The following is a 20026-nucleotide window of genomic DNA, read 5'->3' as shown; positions in this document are numbered from 1 at the left end:
CAGCCTTCTTCATCTCTCGTAACATCCCTTGGCATTTTGGTAGTGTGCTGGCGGTACAGGCTGGTACCTTTCCTTAATGGGTGGATGGTCTCCCGTGGGGATATGGTGTTGAACCCTCTTTACCTGCCCGAAGTCGAGTGGGTGTTTACTGAAGACCCTTTCATACTCCTGGGCCACCCGGTATACTCCTTGTTTTTGATGTGGAGGGGTGGAGTCAGTGCCCACATGCAGCTTCTGACACCAGTCCTCCATCTGTCCCTTGGAGCCATTATCCTCCGCCTGTTTGGATGGAGGTAAGGGTTCCACTGTCTTTATAGAATTTTGATTGACGGTGAATAGCTTGGCTAAGGTGGCATACTGGGGCAAATGGACTTCTTTTTCCCCAATGTTCAGGATGCGGACTGGCACTCTCCCATGGCGGACGTCAACCACCCCCCTGGCTGTCAAAATGGTGGGCCTACTGCCAGAGTAGATGGGCTCTACCAGGGCCTGGTAATCTCTACCCCTTAGACCGATGGCTGCCCGGCACCATATCAGCATTTCACTTCTTGGGGGCATGGCAATAGGGAATGGGTCACTCATCCTAACACTGCCAATCTCACCACCAGACAGTTCTACCTGTTGTCTTTTCATCAGGGCTCTGACCTCTCTTTGCAGAACCCTCAGCTGGCTGGAACTGGCTGTAACAAGACAATTATTTCTGCTAGTCAGTTTTCAATGATATTAGTGCCTAAAGTTATCATAGGATGATTTTCTCGGCGATCAATGTCGACAATAATCAGTCCTTGTGCTGGCAGTTCGACTTTGTCAACCTTTATGGTCACTTCTTTGAACCCCACCTGAGGTACGGGTTGACCATTGCTGGTATAAATGCTCAAATGTTCATCTGGATGGCGGGTAATGTCAGAGTCAGTCCAGTACCGTTTGAAAAGAATGTAGGGGATGGTGGTCACCTGGGATCCAGTGTCCAGCAACGCGCTCATTGGAAAGCCGTCCAGCACGACAGGTAGGACCGGTCGTCCTCCCACATATTTGTCTCGCCAGCTTGATGGGCCTGGTGGTCTTATGCCTGGGGGTTGGCCCTCTGCCCCAGGTTTTGCTCGTTTAAATGACAGTACCTTGCATAATGTCCTGGCTGGTTACAGCGGAGGCAGATGGGTTGTCCGTCCTGGTCGTGGCAGTCGCTGTTCCTCCCTCTGGATGGTGGAATCCTCTTCTGTCGGCGCCACGGGATGTCCTCCGGACTGGAAGCCAGCTGGATCTTTCCTTTGGGAGACACCTGCAAGGACTGCACAGTTTTGGTTAGCGCAGCTACACTTTTAGTCAGTTCTTGGACCTGATGGTGCAGGTCTCTAGACGGGGCATTGTCCAGAGTCTGTTCATCAGCTCCTACAGGCTCGGGGGAAAAGGGTGCCACCTCCTGGTGGTAGGTGATAGCTGGGCGGCGGTGAGCTGTAGCGCCACCTGGTGCTGGTTCTCGTAGCACCCGGATGGCCCTGTCCTTAAATTGAGCAAAGTCCAAATCAGGGTTTTGCAGAGCCATTATGCGCAGCTGGGTTCGGTGGGCGCTGGACAGTAAACCCTCAATAAATTGCTAAGTTAACAGTCTGTTTTCATCACGCACACTGTCAGGGTCTACCTGTTTGATGGCCCTCAGCGCCTCCTGCAGGTTTAAAGCATAGTCCCGTACACTGTCCTGTGCCCGTTGTTTGCACCCATAAAACTTCATCTTTATCTCTGCTGTAGTACGGGTGTCAAAAGTGTCCTTTAGGCGGGCCAGTATCTATTTACAGTCCCTTTTTCCCTGGTTGACCAGGACTTTACTTCTCTCTGGGCTGCACCAATCAACTGGCCTATAAGGATGCTCACTTTCTGCTCCTCGGACAGGGGGTATACTTTAAATAAACTGCTTAGTCTCTCCTTGAAGTCACTGAGAGTGTGCGACTCTCCTGAGTATTGGGGCAACTACGCTGCCCCCGGTATATAAGGCATGGTGAATGGCATTACGGCGGCAGCGGCCGCATCGGTGGTTGAAGTTCCCTCCATATCGGGTGTCTTCCTCCCCCCTCGTGAACCGTAGCCTACCTTCCTTCTCTTTACTTCCGTAGGCCGCAGTTCCGCAGGCGAGGGTCTCCGTCGAGGACCTGGCGTTGCACGCGTCTGACGTCAGCGGTCACGGTGGCTCCTTCCAGGACCTGGCGTTGCGTCAGCACGTGGGGCAGGGCTTCGGACTTCACGCGTTTTCAGCGATCACGCCCCTCTTCTTCCCACGCGGCAACCCGAAAATGGCGGACAATGGCGGAAAAACAGCGGCAATGGCGGGAAAACTACACCATGGTATGCGACACAGTTTCTTAAAGGCGCGCAGTACCCGGTGGTAGCGGGCACGTAATCCTGCCGACTACGCCAAAGTTGACGCGCCCCCTGGGCCGTGGGGATACCCGGAGCCGGGCCAGTAGATGCTGGCGGTTGTAGTCACCGTGGCGGTGACCCGGTCCGTGACCCAGGTGGTCAATCCAAGGCGTATTATATGTGTATAGGTTATAATGTCCGACTACGCCACCTGTGGATTGTGGTTATGGGTAACCGCCGCTGCGGAGCAGTCCGCTGAAGCTGGTGGTATGTGCAGCAAGGTGATGTGACTCCCCACAGGAGGAGTGTAGCTTCAGGGCAGTGTGTATGGATGATGAGGGTGGTAGTACAGGGTAGCAGTAATAACAACACAGAGTCTTTGCGGTGCAGTCCCAGGGTCTTTACTGTTGGTAATCATATAGGCCCCAACGGGAGTACTGGCTAGTGGTGAAGGCCTGGTCAGTGTGGGAGCAATCCTAGAGTCCTCCTGGCCAGGTAGAGTTGTAGGCCTGCCATTCTGACTGTACTCTTTGGCTATCCCGCTTATAGTCATGTTGTAGCCCACGTCCCTGAGTGTAACGTGCTGTGCTCACCCGTATGGCTGGCTACTCGGCTGTTAGAACTCTCCTGTTAGTTTTTTTCTAGTTTGCTGGTCACATGACCATTTTTGCCTATTTAATCCGGCTCCGCCCTCCTAGCCTTGCTGGACTTCATTGTATTTTCTACTCTTGAGCTAGCTTGGTACTCTGTTACCTTTCTCTGTTAGTTTTGCTAGGTCTTCTGACCTCTATGTTCTATGTTGTGTGTTTGTCTTTTACTGCTACAATTTCTGCTAGGAGGTGTCCAACTTTATCCCAGTCCCTAGTTCTTGTAGGGATCCCTCCCTTGCATCTATAGGTCTTCGTACAGACTAGCCGAGGACTTTAGCGGGTCTGATCGCAGGATCAGGTTCCCCGTTACATCGTAGGGATCCAGTTTAGTTCTATTGTAGGGACAGATCTCCTGTCTTTCCATAGTGCTTGTAGCAGATCATAACATCGGCCCCTATGTATTCCTCGCTCCTCTGTGGCGGTACTGGTCCTTTCGTGTGGCTGAGCCTCCAGGCTTCTGATGGGCCAGGAGACCTGCAATCTCCTGCCTTGCGGTATCTGCTGCTGGGTATACAATCCCCACAGCCTCGGACTCCGGTGTCCGGTCTTCTGTGTGAACAATCCAGGGCGAGCTATCTCCAGCTCCAGTCCCTGGTTTCTTACTCCTGTCTCTTCAACTTGACTACAGGCCCTGTCTGAGCTAACCCTGCCTCCAGATCCAGTTATAAAGGGCAGGATCTTCCCCTTTCTGGCCTTGGGCAGGTGGTGTTGCATGTAGTGTGTTCCCTGACCAGGAAACCCCCGTTTTGCTCCCAGACATGGTATTACTACCACTGTGACAACCAGTCCCTCTGGGGTGCCACATGTACATTAATCCCTTCATTCAGAGAATAGGGCCCAACAAAAATGAGACTTCGAATCTCTATGAGTGATTTCATCCATTAATTTACAAAATAATTTATATATCTTTGGATTGATATAATCCTAATTGGACAACATGAAGCAAAAATGCTCACAATAATAAAAAAAAACACAGCACGAAAAAAAAGAAAAATGATATATATATTTATGTATATATATACAATATATATATATGTGTACAAAATCTTATATTTTTCCTCTCGGAGCTCATCTATATTCCCTTTTTTTGTCTCATTATCCTGTATAAGAAAACTGTCTGCAGCAGGAGACTCCCCCTCTTCTCAATATGCAGTAGGAATTCAGTGTCGGTCTGGACATTATCCGCACTCACAAATTTGTATAACAATGAACGGGGTAGATTATTAAATAAATAAGATGCTGCCTTTGTCTGTACATAGTGATTCAAGTATATAGTGCCAAGTACTGCTCATATAAGAGGGTGGTGGCCCACCGGAGGATTCCCCTGTTCTCCTGAGGGCCAGTCCAAGCCTGAGTAGGATGAAAATATTTTTAGGTCCTGCCTCCTTGACTAAGCCCCATCCCTTGATTGGTCTTTCACCAAAATGGAACAGATTAGAAAGAGTCTGATCCTTGTGTCCTCTGCAGGATTTCTACAAGACTGTTTCAGGAACGTGCAGAAAATCCTGAGAAAGAGTCACTGTGCAAGATTAGCTTTTGTTAACGTTTATCCTCCATTTCTTGTCTTGGTGGGGTTTCTTTAAGCGATAATTATGCCATAAATGTGAAGGGAATTCTTTAATCAACATGTTTTAATTTACTATATGTAGAATTGTACAATGATTCTATCACTGTTGATCTGCAACTATAAGGGTTGCAGAGGTTTTGCGTTCCCTACCGGGTCCTATGGCCCCTAAGAGTACTATAAATGACTGGTGGGGGTCCTGATATGGATTATTTATTGGAGCTGAGAAGCTTGAGGTTATACCTCTGTATTACTGTTACATGAAGTTATTATTGTGGCCACATAGAGGCTATGAATAGTGTTACCTGCAGTGAACTTCTCAGCACTGCGGTGGGTTTGTCGTCACGAGGACTACAGTAATAGTCTACTCGTCATAGCTCAGTCCTGTCCTTGTATCACCTTACGCTGAAAAGGGCGGATGTAATGAGTAATAGGCCTGTTCTGTCTCTTTCCATAGAAGGTTATAAACTCTTCATTTTATTACCCGCAGCTCCTTGGCGTGCATTGTAGAATCCATTTATCATGATATTTTGTGCACAACTGGCTTCAGGAACTCTTGGGCACTTCTATGGGCACAATCCTTTTTCAAACAATGCCACTCTTGTCTATAGACTGTGCCTGGTATTGCAGTGTACCATCTTTTACATGAGTGATATTTAGTTTAGGTAGCAAGCGGCCATGTTTTTTTTAAATCCTCATTCCACCCCTTTAATGGTGCTTATTATAGTCCCCCCCCACACTCACCATGCATGACTGCACATGGACTAAATGCATTTTTTGGGAATGGCATGCTGTAGAATATGTTTGGGGGGAAAAACAAACTATGCTTGGACAGGCACATCCCAAAATGTGGTATTTTTATTCAGTGATGCAAAAAACACCAGATACAGACAAATTAAAACCAATTAAAAACATGAAAAAAAAAACAATGTGACGCAATGAGAATAGTAGTATAAGGAGATATCAGTAAATATCCAAGGAAAACCACCTGGAACTGTTAGATAAGCATGTGAGCAAGAAATGCACAAAAAAGAAGAAAGTATATATACAAAAGCAAAAATGGGAAAAAATAGCACAGCATTAAATGTGAATTAACACATTGGATAAATACCAGTCTAGAGGAGAGGATAAGGGAGATAAATGATAAGAAACATTTTTTTTTCTGGGAGGGACAATGAAATCCTTACTTGTATCGCCGAAATTCTGCTTCCTCAGGGGGGTCACCAGAATAGGTCATTATAGATTAAATAGAGAATTAAAGCAGCGCTATTGAGTGCAAAAAGAACCATACTCGTGGGCCTTGAAATGCACAAAGGCACATTATATAAAAGTCATCTGAACTTGATTTCGGAAGGATTGACAGATGATATTAGGGGAGAGGAGGATTCGGTTTGTTGAATTTCAACAGCTGATCCTTTTGTTCTCTTTCTTTTTGTTCTCCTTGATTCTAGTCCATAGTGAGGTCAGATGGAGGGAAAACAAAAGGATCCAGGGAAATCTTGGCAGTGGCTCTCTCATGGTGAACACAGGAGCACCTGGCTGAGCTGTGTTAAAGGGGTTGTCCAGGACTTTAACATTGAAAGCCTATCCTTAGGGTAAGTCATCAATATCCGATCGGAGGGGGTGCGACACCCAGCACCCCCGTTGATCAGCTGTTCCCGGTTTCGGCAGCTGGAACTGCTCAGTTACAGAGCTGCACCTGCCCCCTATTCAAATAGGGGGCGGATGTGCAGTACATGGATGCTACCACTATTCTGTCGGCAGAGCTGTGTAGCTCTTTATGTGAGCAGTTTCAGCTTCTGCTGACACCGGGACCAACTGATAGAGTGCTGGGTGTCACATCCCCACTGATCAGACATTAATAACCTATCCTAAAGATAGTCCATCTATGTTAAGTCCCAGACAACCACTTTAACTGGGAAAGATAGCTTTCACCAGAGCAACCACTTGGTAGACAGCTGGTGTACACGGCCAGTTTTACTTTTGGAGAGCACACTTGAAGACCAATTTGGTGGCACAGTCAGTGAGCCCACTCTCTATTCTACACTCATGGACGCACCAAATGACTCTCTCTTCTACTTTAAACCACTCACTGTAGTGTGCAAACTAATGTGAATTGACAACGTCCACCACAGTGGCCAACAATAATGCTGATAACAGCACATCCTTTTACATTGTCAGTGCAGCGTGCCATGTCACATTTGCAGCCACCACACAATTTTCCTTCTTGGCTTTGTTCATGGATGCACTGGGGCTGGCATTGTCTATCTAGGGGACCGGTATGAATGGCATTTTTAAAGATGCATTATTCTCTTGTCTCTAAAACTGACCATACACTCTATAGGAAAGTTGGCCTAACCAAGTCCCGGCTGACCATGTAATTTCTATGAGGGTCTCTCTGTTCTCCTTCTCCTTGGGCAGACAAAAAAAAAGAGGTATACATTTTCGATCCCAATATGCCTGCTCCAAAGTAAGCTAAATGGCTACCAGGTGGACCTAGAAGAATTCAATTCATGCCTCCAATTGCAAAAAAAAACAAACCGGCGCAGCAAATATTTATATGGCAACGTGGGGTATCCTCAAAGCCCTTTGTCTGAATGAGCAGTTGTACAGCACAGACAGATGACGTTGGTGCAGCAGGGAGATCCCTATAGAACATAGGGAGCTGGGGTGGCAGAACGGCAGCAGGAGTCAACGGGAATCACAGGATCTGAAGCAGAGTTGAAAAAAATAGCAATAGGCATGACAGAGTTGTAGTTGTTACATTACAAAGTAAAATGCAGAGCTGGGTGCAGAACAGCAGAGTTGACTCAACAATCTAGCAGAGCTGAGTTTGGCAAAGAGTCTAATATAGAAGAGGTGGTGAGTGGTATAGAAGAGCTAAGTTTGTCACAGAGTCCAGTTTAGCAGAAATGGCAGTGTTGGGCTTGTCACAGGGTCCAAGAGCTGAGGCAGTTCATCGTAGCAACATGGACGCCAAGTACCTGATTTCTCAGAAGGCATCACGTTGCCTGATTCAGCCTATAAGGTCTGGATGCATGAAGTCAGAGCTGATGCACCGATGAGTAGAAAGAGACATCACCAGGAGGAAATCACAGATGGAAGTAAGTTTGTTAAACTATAAGGGGTGAGTTGGCAAAAAGGTGACAAAAGGTGGGGTAGACATAGTCACTGTGGCACACTGACTTCCAACGAAACCTTGATGTAACGTTCACATAATCCATCATTTCTACTATCAAAACAAAGGCTTTTGATACAAAGTTCATGGTTTATTGCAAAACATTGGATATGTTCTTGCACAAGTTTGTACATACGTATTTGCATATATTTGTACACAAATGTGTTTATTAGATAACTTGGTATTTTTATCGGTGCGATATTCTCCGGAAGCTTTGCCAAGTCATATATTGCACATTCACAGCTCCCATTCCTGTGCCCCTTGGTACACACGGAGGTGATGTTTTCATGTGATAAAGAGTTCACTTTCAGGGCTGTGTTAGGACAAAGTTTACTCACTTGTTCCCAGTAACTGAATGCAAACAAATAGGAGAAAAATCGCCAAGTCCACATTAACTGTTTGGTTCCTTTTCACTGCACCAAGTTTATTTTTCCCTTACGGAGGAATGCATGTGGATTCTTTCTTGTGTATATAGAAATCACTGTACTCGTTGAGGTCTATGAAGGCAGCGCTTCCTTGGCTTCACTTCAACTTTCTCAAAGTACTAAAGGTGTCGTCTTGATAAGATATTGATGACCTATTGCTAGGATAGGTCGTAAATGTCGATCGTAGGGGGTGTAACAATTGTGACTCCTGATCATTAGAGGAGTTGTAGCTACAACAGTGTCCAATTTTGCTCTGTCAGGATTTTTTCAGAGGCCACATGAAAGACAATTAAAGGGGTTGTCCAGTTTAAAACCTAAACCTATTTTTGTTCGTCAAATTCTGAGTTATTTTATGGGGGTGCTCAGGATCTTCATCTCTTGCCTAGAGTAGATAGTGTCTAACTTGCTGTCCATTGCCTGTTGTCACTGGAAATCTGTCACTAGTAGCAGAAACACCGCGACAGATTACAGGAAATGGGGGTGGGTCTTTGTCTCTCTATAGGAAGTGTAGGTGTTTCTTTGTCTCTCTATGAGAAGGGGGGCAGGTCTTTGTCTCTCTATAGGAAGTGGAGGAGGGTCTTTGTCTTTCTACAGGAAGTGGAGGAGGGTCTTTGTCTCTCTACAGGAAGTGGAGGAGGGTCTTTGTCGCTCTACAGGAAGGAGATGGGTCTTTGTCTCTCCCTCTACAGAAGTGGGGCAGATCTTTGTATCTCTAAAGGAAGTGGAGGTGGGTCTTTGTCTATCTACAGGAAGTGGAGGAGGATCTTTGTTGCTCTATAGGAAGTGTAGGAGGGTCTTTGTCTATCTACAGGAAGTGGAGGAGGATCTTTGTCGCTCTATAGGAAGTGGAGGAGGGTCTTTGTCTCTCTACAGGAAGTGGAGGAGGATCTTTGTCGCTCTATAGGAAGTGGAGGAGGATCTTTGTCGCTCTATAGGAAGTGGAGGAGGGTCTTTGTCACTCTACAGGAAGGGGGCGGGTCTTTGTCTCTCTCTCTCTACAGGAAGTGGGGCAGATCTTTGTCTCTCTACAGGAAGTGTAGGCAGGTCTTTGTCTCTCTACATGAATGGAGGTGGGTCTTCATCTCTTCACAGGAAGTGGGAACTGGTCTTTGTCTCTATAGGAAGTGTAGGCAGGTCTTTGTTGCTCTACAGGAAAGGGGGCGGGCATTTATCTCTTTACAGGAAGTACGTGCAGGTCTTTGTCTTTTTACAGGAAATGGGGAAGGGTCTTTTTGTCTACTGAAAATGGAGGTGGATCTTTGTCTCTTACAGAAAGTGAGGATGGGTCTTTCTCTCTACAGGAAGCAGAGGTGAGTCTTTATCTCTCTACAAGAAGGGAGGGTCTTTGTCTTTCTACACAGGAAGTAGGGAGGATCTTTGTCTCTCTACAGGAAGTGGAGGCTGGTCTTTATCTCTGAACAGGACATAGGGGTGGGTCTTTGTCTCTCACTTTATACTTTTCTATGTATCCTACTGCATACAGGCTTAACAGAGATGTGAGCTTTCAGTTGAGGACTGGCAAGCAATTGGACAATGGAAAGCTCAATGCAAAGGGAAAAATGCAAAGTACTACATCTGGGCAATAAAAAATGAAAAAAGCATATACAGAATGGGAGGAATAGAGCTAAGCAACAGTACATGTGAAAAAGACTTAGGTATACTAATAGATCATAGACTGAACATGAGTCAACAGTGTGATGCAGCAGCAAAAAAGGCAAATACAATTCTGGGATGTATTAACAGAAGCATACAGTCTAGATCACGTGAAGTCATTATCGGTCTTTACTCCTCTTTGGTCAGACCTCATCTGGAATACTGTGTACAGTTTTGGGCACCACATTTTAAAAGAGACATAGACAAACTGGAGCAAGTTCAGAGAAGAGCGACCAGAATGGTGACTGGTCTGCAAACCATGTCCTATGAGGAACGGTTGCAGGATTTGGGAATGTTTAGCTTGCAAAAAAGAAGACTGAGAGGAGACTTAATAGCTGTCTACAAATATGTCAAGGGCTGTCACATTGTAGAAGGATCATCTTTATTCTCATTTGCACAAGGAAAGACTAGAAGCAATGGGATGAAACTAAATGGGAGGAGACACAGATTAGATATTAGAAAAAACTTTTTGACAGTTAGGGTGATTAATGAGTGGAACAGGCTGCCACGAGAGGTGGTGAGTTCCCCTTCAATGGACGTCTTCAAACAGAGGCTGGACAAACATCTGTCTGAGATGATTTAGTGAATCCTGCTTTGAGCAGGGGGTTGGACCAGATGACCCAGGAGGTCCCTTCCAACTCTACCATTCTATGATTCTATGATTCTATGATTCAATGCATGCTAGGAAGTGAGGGGAAGGAAATCAAAGCACCGATATATAGGTGTTTCTGGAAATTCAAGCACTTATAGTGCTGACAGAATGCTGACAAAGAGGAAGCATCATATTTCTTGATACAGTGACCCACAAGAGAGTTCAAACCCTTTTGTAATATATGGTTCCCTTATTGACAAAATGCAAGTCAAGAGGCAAAAGTTCATCATTTACCATGTATGATATATATTAACTTGTCACTATTTTACTTTTGTGCGCATTTGTCGTCATTATTCCTGTTTATATGTTCCTGAGTTAATTCATAATTTACAGTTGAACTATTTAACAGATACAAATATTTTCAGTTTTGCAGTAAATAAAGAGGAAACCAGTTTATGGTTCAGTAAGGGAAATTCTTCTGTCTATATTGTTTATAATGTTTTTTTTTTAGTATAATGCATTAACTATACGTTATCCCCTTAAAGGGAACATTTTAACATGTTTTCCTGTTTTTTAATGTATCTTCATAGGAGTAAAAGCTTTGTTTTTCTGATACAGAGCTTTACATTTCCTGTTTAAGATCTAAGTATAAGATTTATATCTAAATAATAAAACTCTGGCTGTTTGCAGCTACCACTATAGGGAGCTTAGGAGCTCCGATTCAGTTCTAATAGATTGCTGTGAGTGGAGGGAAGTGGTTAAAAAAATATAAAACAAAACCTATACACTTACCTTTCCTCATCAGTTCCTACACATCCTACGCAGCTCTCTGTTACACGCACGCCGCTAGGTTCAGATAGGGGCAAGACAGGTTACATGAATTCCTTGGAATCCTGGGGAAACCGTTACTCAGGGCGACCATAGACCATGTGCTGCAGCTTCTCTCAGGCACACAGGGGTATTGACCCTCAGGCACAGACACGTAGGTTGTTTCACTTGCTGACCAGACACACTTGACAAGAATCCTCATAAACAGTAGAACAGTAACATTTAATAAGAAGCTGCACAGCCAGTGCAAGTTAAGTCTTATTAGCAATAGGCTCCAGTGACAAACAGTACAGTTTCCTTAGCAGCACAGCAGTTCACAGTCTTCCCAGTAGTATAGGACAGCACAGTTCTAATGCAAAGGCACATTAATGAACACAGCATTCTTTACAGCACAGTGAGATGGAGGAGAGGGGAGGGTTTGTTGAGGGAGATGATCCCTGTGACACCATTTCTTCCAGTCCTTATCTTTCTGCTTGACAATACTCTGCACTGCTAGTTCAGGAACTCTACCTGACCTGTGCTTAGCTTCACTCCTGACTTGAATCCTTTTCACTTGCAGGGGTGCTTCTGTGAGATACAGAACACACACACCATCTTTCTCTTCGGCTCCAGACAGACAGTAAACAACTTCCCAACAGTTCCCCTGGGGCTCTGCTAAAACACTCCCCTTTTCCTGTGACTGTGTTAACCCCTCTAGTTGCTGGATGATTCTGGAGCACAACCCTTCCCGTCTCCCGTGCTTGTGTTACTTCTAATAGTTGCTGAATGCTTTTAAAGCAACAGTACTACTTCTGCATGTCACACTCTGCAACAGCGCTACTTCTGCATGTCACATCTCACGTCCCCAGCACCTGTCTTTTTTTCTTCCATCGCTCCATTCAGTCACTGGGGTCTGTGACTGGCCTCATTTCGCTGGATGTGTAAAACAATTGAGTCCCAAAAACTTTGTAACTAATGTGATTAACTACAAATTGAACAGATTTTCTTATCTTTAGTTCCAAACTACTCTTCTCCATGTTGGGAAGATTTCCCTGATAAGAAGCCTGTCCTTAGTTTCAAAATCCGTAGGGTACTCTTCAAGAAAACAAACTTTAAAAATAATATGCAAATTAGGTGTTTGGTGCTTCAAGGGCGGTCAATCTGGCCATCCAGCTCCTCCCCTGATTTCTTGAGTGACAGTGTTGTCCTCCTTTCTATGTTTGTAAAATCTTCAATAATAGCCAGGGGCATGACTAGGAGGTCCGTATCCCAAATGTCATACCTGTAAACGACGCCAATATAGTAGTAAGCTTGTCTAACGTAACACATTGATGTCACTGGTCCAAGGCAGTGGCATAATGTGGGTTTCCAGTGTCCAGGGCAAAGCAAGTACTTTGCACCCCCTTAACCAGTCGATTCTTGAACATACAAGTTAAAGACTAAAATTTTAAATAGTTTTTTTCCTTTTTTTCCTTTTTGTTACATTTTTGTGTTTGTTTTATGTAACTATTTTATTAACGAAACCCTAAACCTAACCCTACACCTAATTCTAGCACTATACCTAATCCTAGTCTTAACCGTAGTCCTAACTCTAACCCTAACCCAAACTCTATTTAAGGTTACTTTTTTTTTATAGTAGATCATTTAAAAAAATTAAATATTGGGACAGGTCCCCCAACATGTTTATTTTTTTTACCTCACAAAATTAGAAGGGGGGTGAGAGGCGGAAAGCTTTGGGAGAGCACAGTGCAGCCTTTATCTTCTCAGTTGCTGCCTATGCAGAGTGCAGCAGTTAAGATGAGTTGGTTGCGCTCTGTATAAACAGGGACCGAGATGACAAAGCTCACTTCATCATGCTCTGACTTTTGTTATCTCATTCGCTGCCCATACAGAATGCAATAGCTAATGACTAACGCGTCTTGACCGCTGTGTTCTGCATAGAAACCAGTTCTGTATGCACCCCTTGAAGGTGGGTACAAGATTTTACACCCTAATAGAATTTGGCACCTAGGGTAAGTGCCCCTGTAGCTCCTGCCCCCTCGCTATGCCACTGGTGAGCAATGCTGGTTTTGATTAATCGGGCCTCTATTTTTTTTTTTAGGGTCTTTGTGGCTTTATTTGCTATTACATTTGTATTCTTCATATATAATTTTTTAATTGGTAAGACCTATTTCAGAGATATATAATAGGGTCTGGTGTCATCTCTTCCCTTCACCGCCGTTACTTTTATTTTGCAGGTATTACTTTAGAGTGAACAAAAGTCAAAGTGCGGTAACGATAAGAGTGACGCCCTGTGAATCGCCCATTCTGTGGACACTGTCCGTCCTCTCCACTCAGGGTACGATATGACATCCAGTAATGATATCCTACAAACAGGACATACAGATTTAATGCATATTGACATGAGCCAGTGTATAAAAGGGCATCTGTGCTGTGTTTTCCATCCTTCCACTGTAGAGATCACAGGTCATGGGGAAATCATATTCTAAGCACAATTCTGCATGTCACTGAATGGATGAATTTAGAGTTACAAAAAAGTTCTACTTATTTTTTGAGAAACAGTGCCACCCCTGTCCACTGGATGTGTCTGGTAGTTCAACTCTTTCACTTGATAGAGGCTGAGCTGACTGTGGATGAGAGTGCTGATGCTTATGGATGAGAGTGCTCCCCTACACACCAGGGGAGGCAAATATTAGCCCCTGCAAAATCACAAGTTGTCACCTATCCATGTACTAGAGGATAAATTGCTGATCACTGGGAGTCCGTTCGCTGGGATTGCCGTAAGAACGAGGCTCTACCAGAGAAAGCAGAGTACAGCGCTCTGTTATTTCCAGCAGTCCCTTTGACAATTATTGGAGTGGAGGCCAAGCAAGTGTACTCCCTTCAAGATGGGGCTCTCCAGAACCCCTTTCTCGGGGTTCTGGAGTCCCATTCTTGGGAATGCTTGGGATTCCAGCAGTCAGAACCCATGGATCAGCAAGTTATTTCAGCCAGAAGCCAGGCATTAACCACAACCTTAGACTACCAGTGAAGCTAACATTAAAGTTAAAGGCCCTCCGTAAACATTAGATGGCTTTCGGCTGAATAATTGCAGAACATCTGTCTCACCCAGCCACTTATCTCCCAAAGAACAAAAGATTGTCCATTGAAATTCTACAGGTAGGGTCCTTCTCTTCCCTTACATCATCTGTCGGGGAGTCTAGAGGGCCCTCTACACATTAGACTGTTGGCTGATCCCACTGATGTTGGCAGGTTCAGCTGACTTTAGTCTAGTGTGTATGGAGGCCCTAACTCTGCCATCCCCGGAACCTCTTCTGCTTAGAAGGTCTGATGTGGTGTCATGCAGTGTGAAGGATGATGTTACTTCGGCACTACTAATCTGATTTGGCACCAGGAATGCCAACAGGTAGCAAGGGGATTGCAGAGCTCTAGATTGGTGACCACAAGCTACTGAGGTGTCCTCTGGACCTGGGCCTTGTAAATCAACTCTAGATATATGTATAATAATATAAATAATTCCATACATCTGTTCTTTTTCTTCTAGATTATTCTGAGCATGGCATCCATTATAAAAAGAATCATCACATGGGCCCTCAAAGAATATTTTCCTTCAAAGGAAACGGGGAAGAATCGTTCTCATACATAGCGAGGTCTGATGGCTATTACTTTCTTGATTTCATGTCACTTGAGTCTGACACCAGCTTTCAGGTCTTTGTCTGGACCCAAGGAGATGAAACTGTCCCATGGCCTACACTCCCTGAGGATCCTCGGGTAGATGTTGTTTCGGTGGAAGAAAACAAAGTTGATTTGTCTTGGGAATCAAGCTTGGGATCCTCTGGGGCCGAGTTTGAGTACTGCCTATTTATTAATCAGAGACATAATTACAAGACATTGTGTGCCACTGAGCCAAATGCAAAGAATGAACCTGACTATCATCAAGAATATTTAGATGCCAAAGCTAAGAAATCACTGAAAATAATTACGGACAAGTCCAAAAGTAAAGTACATTCCTACCCAATGTCCTATCAGAAGGCCCCAGGGATGGTGGGGAATGACAACTTTTTGTCTTCTAAAACCTCGACAGGGGGTCAGACAATGTGTGTAGGGACTTCTCTAAATGCTACTATTTATGGTCTAAAGCCTAAAAGCCTTTACTACTTTGATGTGTTTGCTGTGAACCCTAAGGATGGTACTAGTGTGGCTTACACTGGTACTTTTGCAGAGACCAAACCCAAACAAAAATCACAGATACCAAATCTTCCCGATGAAGAAATGGTGAACATTTTTCTGAAACGTAAAGGAGTTAAAATAATGAGCATCGATCCATCTCCACGTGGACTAAAATGGCTTTTTGTGCATTCTTGCCTCCATAAAGCTCATATACAAATCATGGTCAATGGTCGAATTGAAGTGTCTAGGAGTCTTCATGGAGCTCACAATTTCAAGCTTCTGGGAAATGCAAAAGATAACATTATCATTAGCTTAAAGTCAAGTAGAGGAGGTCCAGGCTTGGTGAAGCTCTTCACTACAACTGCACATGGTCATTTGCCATTTTCCAACTTACCTCCTGACATCAACATGTCCATATCTAAGAGATCATGTACTTCTGCTTCGGTGACCTGGACTGGAAGTGGTCCTGGGGTCAAGTATTGTATCTATGTCAGACACCTAGAACATCATTTGGATGTAAAGCTGATTCACAAGCACCAGAACAGCTGCCTAAACACCAATACTAGGTCAAGAGCAGAGAAGGTGGTTTGTCGACAGTCTGGAAGTCAAACAACTTCAGAAGAGCACATAAGTGATCTGAAACCTGGAAAAGCCTATCTCATAGATCTGTACTTTATTGGTCTCCATAATAACACAATAAAGTTCCCAAGTCAGGTTGTGAGGGCTCAGGAATGGTGTACTTGAGTTAATTAAGAGGACTTCTGACCTCAAGAACATTGCTGGCTGCATTCTCACTCCTTAACTTTTTATAAGATGTTACGGGCAATCACTTTATTCTGATGTAACAATGGTGGTCATCAACTATATTTGCATCTTATAATGGCTAAAGTACAATATATATATTTTCTGTAATATTTAAGGTGACAGCAGGATTTACCTCTAGAAGAAATTAAGAACACTTTACCAGCCTCCTAACACCGTTTTAATGATCCTTGTGTTATACCTGATCTTCCTGCCTCTGTCAGCAGGCTTTTGATTTGTAATCTGATAGTAGTATGATGTAGGAACACAGACCATGATTCTAGTGATGTGTCACTTATTAGGCTGTGTGCTGCTGTGTCAATAAAATCTGTGTTTTGTCAGCAGGAGATTATCATTACAGGACTAGGTATCTGGTGCCTCCTAGTCCAGTGCTCTGTGTAACCCCGCCCCCACCACTGATTGGCTCAATATACAGTGTACACAGAAAGCTGCCAATCAGTGGTGTGGGTGGAGTTATACAAAGCTCAGCATTCTGAGTTCTGCTAAATCTGCAGCAGAGAAAACTGTAGTTGCATCATTGCATCAAAATGTCAGCATGCAGCCCTGTAAGTGACACATCACTAGAATCAGAGTCTCTGCCACTACATCATGCTGATCTCAGATTACATACCAAACACTTGTTGACAGATTCCCTTTAAACACACATAATTAACATTTAGGTATAACACAGGGGTCATTAAAAACAGTATTAGGAGGCTGTTAAAGTGTGCATAATACCTGCTGTCAGGTTCCCTTTATCATCAACTTTTTGATGAGTTAGGACCCCTATCTGTTAGCAGAGGGCAAGAAATGACTGTTTTTTTTCCGCTAAAGGTTATGTACAGCATACTAATTTTAATGTGCAGCATGCAATCCCTCATTTTCCCTGTGGAGGCACTGCAGAAGAATCTAATTCTTGCGGTCAGATTCTTGGTGGATTGCAGCTGATCACTGGCGATCCCAGTGACATGACAACTTGTGATCAGCTTTTAGCTGGTAAATCCTTTTATCAAAAAAGCAGACAATCCTTTTATTTGACTATTTCACTTTCCCAGGTGGCAGGTTGCTGTAAATAATGTATTATACTTGTATGTTATGTTATTATATTAATAAGATACTGGATACAAATGTACAATGTTGTTCGTATTCCTTTATTATACACTTTTATATACTCAGTGTTTTATTTTTATTTTATTTGCTTTGTACATATAGAAAATGTTTTTCATTCATATAATACAGAACATCCAAGGAGACACAACATATGGACCAAAAAGTAATTCTACTTTTATGATATCTTTGTCCTGTGTCGGACAGGGGTACCAAGGGCCCACCAGTAACTAACTTCAGGGCCCCAATGAACTGGGTAGATTAATAAATGAATAAAATGCTGCCTTTGCCTGTACATAGTGATTCAAGTATATAGTGCCAAGTACTGCTCATATAAGAGGGTTGTGGCCCACCGGAGGATTTTCCTGTTCTCCTGTGGGCCAGTCCAAGCCTGTCCTTGTCTATTGACTATAACTGGTCAAGAATGATGCCTGTAGAACAAGTGGAGCCAAAAGGAGATTCGGGAGGAAATCATCAAAACTGCTATTTCATATGTCAGTCTTGGTCGAAAGTCCACAGAAAGCACAGAAAAAAACAACCTTACCAACACCAAGTCAGATTACCAATGCACTAGGCAAATACTAATATACTATATAATACTAGGCAACCACCCCATCCATAAATTGGTAGGTTTATGAGTAGTTGCTCCATCAGTATTTTGTACCTGTGCTGCCCCCGGCCTTTATCATGAGAGTCTACTGCATCCTGCCAGTGCATTGGTAATCTGACCTGGTGTTGGTAAGGCTGTTTTTCTTTCTCTGTGATACATACGCCAGCACAGGTAAGCCATACAGATAAACTTTCATAAAAGTTTTCAAAAACTTTTGCATGTTGCACAGCATTAAGGCAGAAAACCAAAAGTGTTATGGTGCTAGTGTCAGCCAGGTTCTACTGATCAGAAGAGTTCACAGATGTAGGGCTCCAACGAAGGGTAGGTTCACAAGATTGTATTTTCGGTCCAGGTGCTGTCTGTCAAAAAACAGACAGCACTCGGGCCAATGTTATTCTATTGGACTGTTCAGATTACCTTTTTTATCTTTGACCGAATCTGCATGAGGAGTTTCTTCCATATGTCAGGTGTCACAAAGTCACTGGCAGAGTGTCAGAGGGGGATATGTTTCACTGAGGCTGTTAGCCTCAGTAATGTGGAACATGGAAGTTGCTACTGCATATTAGGTGCAGAGAGGGTTAATGAGCCAGGTTTACAAGGGCATGTTTTTACGTTGATGGCTAAGTGCAGGATGGGAAGTCATCCACTATATCTCCACTCCAGGGAGTGGCCTGGGCTTTAAATAGCCAGCCTTTACACTCAGGTGTGCAGTGTCTGGAGAAACCTGCTCCAGAGAGGAGCTCGCACATGTTGTGCTGAACCGTGTGTGCCTAACCCTGAGTGGCCGGAACCCGGCCGAGATACGGTCTATGCTGCATATTTATATATTTTTTGTTTTGCCGTTATGCCAAATGGGCCGTGTTTACTTTATGGACTCCAGGTTGATTTATAACGTTTAATAAATCAACCCGAAATTTAATCCTTGTCTACCTCCGCACCCAGCCGAGCAAGTCGCTTTGCCATACAGGTCAGACTCGCCTAGTCAAGTCTGTGGCTGTGCAGAAAAAAAAACGGATTCTATACGGAACATCAGTATAGTATCTTTTTTTACGGATACTTTGCGATTCTTTAACATAGGAAGCTGTAAATGGTCTTGAAAATGATTAATAACTGCTGCTCTAAAAAAAACTGATTGCACATAGATAAGAAAAAATGGTTTCAGTTTTCTGCATGAGATTTTTTATACGCTTGTGTGAACTCAGACTAACTGGTATATTATAAATGCCTGTACAGAGACCAATATGAAGGATAAGCTGGAAATTTATCCTGGGGGTTTTCATAGACAAAATTCACAACAAAATTTAGTAGCAGACATGTGGATGATATTTAAAAAAAATAAAATAAAATGTTTAAATGGAAACTACGATAAATATAATGTGGATTTTAAAATTTGCAAAATGTCAATTTTTGTTGTGGATTTGCACCACGGATTTCACCACTCCTACTGAAATCTGAAATAAATTTGCAACAAATCTGCACATTGTAAATGTGCATTTTGCTGCATACTTGCGAGAATGGCCACTACCGACTGTATGAAGCAGTGTGGCGCCCTGCTGTGCATTAGTGCCACAGATCCTAGAGGGGTGCATGGACGGATTCCTCCACAAGAGGCCCTCACAGCAAACACACACCTCCACCTTCCACCTCAGACCACCAGAGGGAGCCCGTTATGGATATAAAAAGGGAAGGTGGAGCTAGGCAGTCAGTTCCTCTGGAGAGTTCAGCAAGTACAGATCTGAATACAGGGTTGAGCTCAGTCTTGAGAACAGAGTCCCTGCTCAGAACAGAGAGGGACAGAGTTCTCAGTTCAGTTCCTCTAGTGAGAAAGCCTAGAGTGAAGCTCAAGTTAGTGAGCCCAAGGCGTGCCGACGCCATAAGAGCGGTGAAGAGTAGCGAGGTCCACTGCCAGTGTGAAGCCTAGTGAGGGCCCCGAGCGTGGCCGAAGGTGAGTGGAGTGAGCGAACTACATAGGGGGCAGAGGAGCTTAACCAGCTCACCCCATAACCATATACCGGACACCGGGTCCGTGTCTGCAAGGATCTCTAGGACCAGCAGAAACAACCGTAACCCCTGGCGAACTACATGTCCCAGGTTCACCAGAAGCTGATACGTACCAG

At 44.1% G+C, this 20026-nt stretch overlaps 1 protein-coding gene across 1 annotated transcript in view; it reads left to right on the top strand.

Annotated features, from left to right (window-relative positions):
* The window catches only part of LOC141164485 (protein NDNF-like), a 33240-nt gene extending 14705 nt beyond the window's left edge, over nt 1-18535 (top strand). The window contains exons 4-5 of the mRNA XM_073649812.1: nt 13459-13559; nt 14766-18535. Of these exons, the coding sequence (XP_073505913.1) occupies nt 13459-13559; nt 14766-16135 (1471 nt within the window). The 3' untranslated portion in view covers nt 16136-18535. The remainder of the gene's footprint in view (nt 1-13458; nt 13560-14765) is intronic.
* The last annotated feature ends 1491 nt before the right edge of the window (nt 18536-20026 follow it).

This window comes from Phyllobates terribilis, unplaced genomic scaffold, assembly GCF_046119375.1.
Source record: "Phyllobates terribilis strain yellow unplaced genomic scaffold, ASM4611937v1 Scaffold_10__3_contigs__length_209671492, whole genome shotgun sequence".
NCBI classification, from domain to species: Eukaryota; Metazoa; Chordata; class Amphibia; order Anura; family Dendrobatidae; genus Phyllobates; species Phyllobates terribilis.
The sequence above is the reverse complement of the archived record's forward strand: the minus strand, read 5'-3'. Positions and strand labels throughout refer to the sequence as shown.